General features: G+C 50.8%; 1 protein-coding gene across 1 annotated transcript in view; it reads left to right on the top strand.

Moving 5' to 3' along the window:
• The first annotated feature begins 1,099 nt into the window (after positions 1 to 1,099).
• LOC149366590 (zinc finger SWIM domain-containing protein 5-like) overlaps positions 1,100 to 7,810 on the top strand; it is a 56,037-nt gene continuing 49,326 nt past the window's right edge. The window contains exon 1 of the mRNA XM_089551389.1: positions 1,100 to 1,586. Within this exon, the coding sequence (XP_089407515.1) occupies positions 1,220 to 1,586 (367 nt within the window). The 5' untranslated portion in view covers positions 1,100 to 1,219. The remainder of the gene's footprint in view (positions 1,587 to 7,810) is intronic.

The raw sequence follows: 7,810 nt of genomic DNA, 5'->3' as shown, positions 1-7,810 counted from the left end.
GGCTTTATGTTTTTATCCCTCTCTCTTTATTTCCTCCCCACCAGCGAGGACACGTGCGTTTGATGCGTGCTGCTCCTTTTGTTTTTCTTTTTAGTGTACGCCGGCTAATCAAGACGAATTAGAGGAAGCATCGGTTTTGCAGCTTTCGTAGCAGACGAAAAGAAAACCCGCGCACGCGTGCGCACATCCCAGAATTCCCGACGCGCGCGCGCGCGCGGAGGGAAAAAAAATCGTCTGCATCAATCACGGATGTCGTTGCTATTTCAACTGTCAACTTTGGCCTTATTGCGGCTTGAACCCGGGGCTAAATCTCGGAACCGAGGTTTCTTTAGAAAAAGCGATACCTTAAGCAACTGCAAGCAGAGCGAGTAATTCGAAGATATGTCGCGAAACACTGCTGCGCCGTACGAGTTGTGCTGCGTCGTCTGCTAGATCTCGCTGGCACCTGCCTCGGTAGCGCCGGCGAAATGTCCACATCGCATGAGCGGAAAAAGGAAAGAAAAAGTCGAGTCGAGCGGCCACTATAACAGGCTAGATATAAAGGAGGAGACGATAAAGTGAGCCCGACGAGGGCGAATGCATGACGTCTGAGCAGCGAGGCGGAATATACGAGGCGCGGTATGTGCCAACACGGGAGCGATAAATTCCCCTCCGATCCCCTCCCATCTCACGACGGGCGAGCCAAAAAGATAGGCCAGGATCAATGTCCAACGACGGAATAACGATTCGAAGCAGCGGCGCCGGATCGAAACCCCGCGAGCCTAGTCTGAGGAACAAAAATGCAAGCCGCCGCCAAATCAGCGGGGAAAGGGGAACCGGGGGGCGATTATCCGAATTAGGCTTCGCCTCGACTCCGTGCCCAACGCACGGCGAGCAGCAGCTTAGCTAGGCCTCGGCGGCGAGCTGTTCGCTCGCGGGGCGGAGCTGGAGCCCGTGCTCCCGGAAGGGACATTTCGAGCGGCGGCCGCCGAGCTGGCAAAATGACAGCCAAAACTTCACACGCCGCGCCTCACATTTGAATGAAAAACATGTGAATTGCTCCGATGATTCATCCCTTTCCCTCGAGGGGCCCGACGCCGCGGCGATTGCCAATGGGGAGCGCCCCCGGCCCCAGGAACAGCATAGCGAGTCCCGCGTAAATACCACGCAGGTGCTGTATTGTTATTAAACCCCTCGCGCATGCGCAGTGTGGCCCCGGCTTATATCAGATGTTTCAAACATGGCGACGGCGCTCAGGCCGTCGTGTTCTTTTGTGGGTGGAAATTGCCTCGCCAAGGGCGACAGACTGTCCAATTTCGAGCCGAAACTTTTCGGACAGCGGCGGCCGGAGAGTCTCTTGGACGTGTGTGCAAAAGTGGTGGCCCAGCACATCCCATTCCAGCGCATCGAAGAACGCTACAACAGGATACCTGAGCCCGTGCAGCGCAGGATCATCTTCTGGTCGTTTCCGCGCAACGAACGGGATATCTGCATGTACTCGTCCTTATCAAGTGACTCCAATAGTTGTGGTGACTACCAGAAGCTTCCGTTTTACCGAGGCCTCAAGCTGTACGAGGCTGGGTGTGTCGATAACGTGTTGCAAGTAGGTAAGTACCCGCTGTTCGACGCATCGAACAAAGGCCGCTTGCCTAATGGGCTTTCGGCGTCAGTGCATGTTTCCACTGCGTTGGCCGCTTGTTCGCTCGAGTGCACCCCGTCGGCCGACGAGTGCGGTCGCCGATGCAACGTTTTCGGGCGTAGCCAACGTCGGAACGGGCCGTGGCAGGGCCAAAGTAAACAAAAGTGCCGCGGGCAAAGGCGTCTTTGATCGAACCAGTCCGTGCCGTGTGACACCCCTCCGCCCCGGCGGCTAATTTAATCGTTTCCATTATTGATCACGTCCTCCGTTTTCTCGTTTGCCGGGTGTGAAAGTGATCTGCCGTGCGTCGTTTTCGCCCTGCCACCGCAAAAATTGCATCCGCAGACGACGGCGGAAACGTCTTCTCCGGTTCCAGACGACGACGCGCTCCATGGGAGAGCCCCCCGCTTTGCTTTCCCCCCTGAGGCGAGCGTGCTTTTTCCACGGACGCGCTTGGCCGGCTCGATCTCGCCCCTCAAAATGCCTCGGTCAGCGCGATTCGACGCCGACATCAGCCGAAAAAAGTGGCGATTTGTTTAGTACCGTACCCCGAAAATGCCGTCGCGGGGTAATTGTCGTCTGCGTCACGGGGCGCCGTGCCTTCTTGTTTCGGTTTTGCATCGTGTTTATGTTTTCCGGCCGAAGGGGGGCCGTGCTGTCGTCGGCGCGTGGGGGAGCAGCCAGCGCTGCTCGCCGCTTCGCGTTAGGCTTAGGTGGAGACTTGCGGAAAGCGCTTCCTGTGGCGTAACGTCGGACCCCGCCGCCGTAAGGAAGCCGTGGTCGTTTTATCTCCCGGCGCGACGATTTCGTCGTTGGCGTCGTCACCGCGGTCGGTCGCCCGCGCCTCGGCATCCGGCTGCCGCCGCCGTCTCGGCGTCAGCGGCTATGCCTGCTCCTATCGCCCCCTCGCTAGGCCTCGTTCCGTATCGACGGCTCATCAAAATGTAAACATGATGAAATCATGCTTTTTTATTCTCGCTTCTCTTTGCGCCGTTTTCGCAGTAGAGCGCTTTCTTGTTGTTCTAGTTTCGTGCGTGCTTTGTGTAGAGCGCGTCTTAAGCGCGGACGCTGGGAAAAGAAACGCGCCCGCGCGCCGAGTATCTGCGTCTTCTGCTACAGTTTTGCGCGTTGTCGTTCGCCGCTGCTGCTGCATTTGCGAAAGTTGCTCGTTGGAAGCGCAGTTTTTTAGCTCATTTGAGAGATTTGTTCTCATCTCTCGCTCGCTCTTCTGATTGGGCAGCGAGCGTTTGTGCCTACATCCGTTTCGAAATTCCTTTTTTGTTCCGTAACGAGCGCCGCGCGTTGCTCGGTTTTCGTCTGCTACGGAGAAGACTTTTTTTCGTCTGCTGGCGCGCGCGCCGCCGTCGCCGCTAGGATCAGCTCGGCGAAAGGCATCTCTCGGAAAGCAGCATCGTTCCTTTTGAATTTTTAATACGAGGCCCTCTCGCTGCGTGTGTGCGTGGTGCCTCGCCAACGCTGCCGCCGCTGTGTATACAGAAATAAAGTACACATGCATACGCAGGCCGACGGGATCGGATCGAAATCGCGCCATCGGCGAAAGCGCATATGCAACGTCGAGAAAAATACCGCCCGGGGGATCAAGATCGAGCGTTCGGGAAAAAGTAATAGAGGAAAAGCCTACGACTCCGCCTTTGCTTGGTTCTTTTTGTTTTGTTTATGTTCGCTTGTAGTTCGGGCGCAAAGTACCTTACGTAACGCGATGGAACCGTGCTCATATGGAAAAGGCACACACAAGGGCACGCGCGTGCTGTTGCGTCGGCGAGGTGGACTTTTGCCGAAGGATCTGTAGGAGGCAGTTGCGTTGCAGGCTTAGCGGCAGAAAAAAACGCCGATTTCGTGACTGTTGCGGCGAAAGTGTGATGAGCGTTTGTAATAAAAAGTAGTAGTTTTTTATTCTGTGCGTTGCGCCTTTTGTCTCGCGCAGCTTGTGTGTGCAGGGACCGCCGGTATATAGTCATGTTTGCTTTTAGGCTGTGTCCCGAAATAACGGATGAACGTCATGGCACGGAAGAAAAAAAAACAAAAGAGTCGGATGCAACGGCGACGCCCGGCTGCATAAACCGCGGTGTTGCGAGGGAGGGCAGTGGGTCGGAGGGAAAGTAGTTTACGTAATGGCCTTTTATTGTTATTGGCCGGCACATTGCTGTGGTGGCCTCCTTTCCACCGACCTCCCCGTGGCGATTTTCAAGGCTGCCAGCAGCCCTTCGGTGGATAGAGCCGACACGCTCGTGGAAATTGGTGATGTAACGAAAGCCCGTGCACACGTCGACTCGGGGCAAAATTGCCCCCGGTGGAATACGGTGCGCGCTTCGGCCGACAGCGACATTTTGCTTTCTTAGGGGCGACCTTGATGGCATTTTTTTTTTCTGTCCGTTCGGTCGTATGTGTGATTAGTGTTAATGAGTTCTTCGTAGTAATTATACTTAATCCTGTGCCACTCCGAATTCAATAACCGCTATGCTGCAATTATCATTAATATTATTTATGGCTCATCTAGCAGACGACATTATTTATGGCTCATCTAGCAGACGACATTCACTTTAGGAGGCGGCACAATCGCTAGAATTTCTTTGGAGGAGAAATTCTAGAGGCCCGTGTACTGTGCGATGTCAGTGCACGTTAAAGAACCCGAGGTGGTCGAAATTTCCGGAGCCCTCCACTACGGCGTCTCTCATTAGTCGCTTTGGGACGTTAAACCACGAAAAACAAGGTGGTTGTGGGAAGGGGGTTTAAATTGTATTCTGAGTTTGAGTCGTCGTCTCGGAGCTGTTCATGATGTCCGAGGCAGCATGACTATCAGACGAACGATCGAATGGGAAATCTGGTGCGGAACTTTTTTTTTTCAGGTTCCTGTAGTCCAGCAGTTTCAAAGAAGTTGGCGCTTCGAGTAATCATATTTTCCTCCTTTGATTTGATGCCAATCATCTGTGCAGATGCTCGATTGTGGCCACGATAGCGACTTTTCTCTTCGCTCTCGTCTGCCAAGAGTGATTAGCGACTGTGACGTCACTTCTCGTGTGTGCGCCGCTGATCCAGCAGACGCTTGTTCTGTTTGCTGCGATAAGCGAATTGGATAAGCGCGGTCGACGTGACCACACGCCGTGGGAAGTTCTATCGGCGCGCGTGTCCGTCGTTGTCAAAGCTTGGCAGCGATAACTAATTCGTGCCTTCGATTATCTGGTCGTTCCTTACTGCCACCACCGCCGCAGGGTGGGAATGACGTCATGATCGCAAGAGATCGTTTAGGCGATGTGACGCGCGGAAATTTTTAGCGAAATTTTTCTTTTTTTTTTCGTTCGTATCTTGCCGAAATGCTTTGTGCGTGGCAACGTATGCCAGCGCATGCAGTGGTTAACGTCAGCTAATGCTCGGAAATATGTTTACTTTGGTCATGGGCATTTATAAGTGCTCGCTGACTGCTATGGCTGACCCTTGTCAAAAGACAATTTATAATTTCCAAAATCACATTTGGTGCCACTCAGAATCTGCTTGATTCCATGGTTTCCAATTGCATTCAGTTATGGTTCTGCAAGTAATTCCTTCTGGTGATTCTTTTTCTGTAGGATGTGATTGGTTAAGCTAGGAAGAAATTTAAGGCACGGTAACTATCTCGATCCGGACATGCATCAGTGGCTATGGATGAATGAAACTTACTAATTAATGTGACGTGATCGCTTGTCTGAGCTAGGATATTTTGAGACGAAAATGTGATGGCTTTTCCCTTTGTGAAAAGGAAGCTTAATGAACAGGTATAAGTGGCCAGTGTTGGCAGACTGTATTCCGCTTTCTGTCTGAGGCATGTCTTTGCCAGAAAATTTGGCCAGTGCACTTAACCGGCCATTTGGTGCCAACACTACATCCTTGTTTTTTTCCACACACTCGCCAGTTCTTCACACACACTTTGCACTCAGAGAAACTTCCAAACTTTTTGGCATTAAGGGGCCCTTAATTTTAAGCTGTCAAATGACTTTTCTTCAAGATTGCTTATCAACAGAGCTTGAAGAGTGTTTTCACACATTGAGCCAGGCTAACGAAAATCGACCGAAATAAAACCCTTGGCATCCCACAAGACCATGACCATAGCCTTGGCCACTGATGGCACTGTAATTGCTTTCTTGAGAGTTTGAGTGGTTCCATTGCAAAGACTCACAGTTACGAAATTAGTTTTAATTTCTGGTCGCAGTATGGAGCAGGAGATCTCCCTTCGTTTTGATATTTGCGAGGAAGTTATGTCATCATCATCAGCCTGACTACGCCCACTGCAGGGCAAAGGCCTCTCCCATGTCTCTCCAATTAACCCTGTCCTTTGCCAGTTGCGGCCACCTTATCCGCACAAACTTCTTAATCTCATCCGCCCACCTAACTTTCCTAACTTTCTGTCGCCCCCTGCTACGCTTGCCTTCTCTTGGAATCCACTCCATTACCCTTAAGGACCAGCGGTTATCTTGTCTTCACATTAGATTCCCTGCCCAAGCCCATTTCTTGCTCTTGATTTCGACTAGGATGTCAGTAACCCGCGTTTGTTCCCTTATTGAAAGTTATGTAGTAATGGTTAAGCACTGAGCTTCACTCTGTCCTGTCAACAAGCAGATGGAACCATGAGGGTGCAAATTTTCAAATAACCACTAGCTTACTATCACCTCCTGGAGCTGTGTTGTCTACAACTTCTAGTATTCTTGCTATTTCACCTAATGGAACACACCTGTCTCCTTTGATGGTTTCGTCAACAATCTGCTTGTTGGCTTCCATTGCAGCTGTTGAAGGGTATTCACTTCAAGGCTGAACTTGAGTGCTTGTCTGATCATGTCTAAAACACTTCACATAGGAACATTCCAGTTATTGCTGAAAGAGTGGTAGTTCTGTATGTAATGCTAGACTTACATGCCACAGAGCATAGATTACAGATTGGTGTGAACTGCCTTTTTTGGTCTGACATGCCTAAATTGTTGCCTCCCTTCGTCATATAACGTACTCATGGTGGCCAGATGCTCTGAGAAGTTATAGGCTTTTGCTTCATAATAATGAAGAGGCAGGGGTAGGTAGTGCAGCGTTACAATCTGAATCGGTCAGTTTCCTCAGCGGATCTGCTTTGCCATAGGTGTGCACGGGTCTCCCATTAAAGGGGCTGTGAAACACCTTCCGAGGAGGGCACATCAACTCGCTAAGTTATTGCATTGTGTTGTCATGAGTACCGGAGCCAAATTAATCCCTGGCGAAAATCTTTCCCAGCCCAACTGGTTTATGGAACAATTTCCAGTTGGTTCCAGTTGGAACAAACTGGAACCCAACTGGTTCCAACTGGAACTAACTTCATAACATAAACAACATTCATAAACATAACATATTCATAAACATATTCATAAACATAAACATTCATAAACATACTGAAAAAGCTGAAACATAAACCAGTTGGGCTGGGAAAGATTTTCGCCAGACACTCCTACAAGCAGCATAAAACACAATCACGTGCAAAAGTTGGCGAGCCCTTCCCGCAACTTTTTTCATGCTCTCACCCTCCTCCGTCGCTCGCACCTGCATATATACCAGTTCAGAGATGGCAGTTGGTTAGGTTCTTTGAGACGTCAAGCAGCTACCACGACTGTGGCCAATATGCAGCGTAGCTTCGGCCAGTGAAGGAGCGCCCTCCCTGGCGGTGAGGCTGGTGGGGAAGTGTCAGATCTCTCAGCATGCGAAAAGTGATGGAGATGACGGAAAGGCCGGAATATGCTAAAATTCAAGTTTTGACTACGGATAACTCAGCTTCTTCAAAAGCGCATCAAAAAATTCTTGCTGGAGGATATTCATGAAGCGGCGTCGTTTAACATCACAGGCGTACCGCAACTTTATTAGGCCCCTTTCAGAGCCCCTTTAAGAGGGGGCCAAAGTACATGGTAGTGCCTGTTCATGTCTTCTGCTTAGCAGGGGTGAATATGGGTAGAAATGTACGTGCGCCCCTTTCCACCATGCCAATTGGAAGGGCTACTTCCCCCCTTGACCTCCTCTCCCCCCTTGTGTACATGCCATGAGCTGTGCTGCCTGATTTCTGGAGCTCTAGAAGCAAGTGCCATGGTAGCTTATCATATTAGTTTGGTCACGATTGTGCCTTCAGTCCGTGGTCACTTGGGTCGCCACTGTTGAGTGAAAATGGCATGAATTTACACATCCAAAGTT

Source organism: Amblyomma mixtum, chromosome 1 (assembly GCF_055824585.1).
Source record: "Amblyomma mixtum isolate Tamu chromosome 1, ASM5582458v1, whole genome shotgun sequence".
In the NCBI taxonomy this organism is placed as follows: Eukaryota; Metazoa; Arthropoda; class Arachnida; order Ixodida; family Ixodidae; genus Amblyomma; species Amblyomma mixtum.
This window is presented reverse-complemented; position numbering and strand designations above follow the sequence as displayed.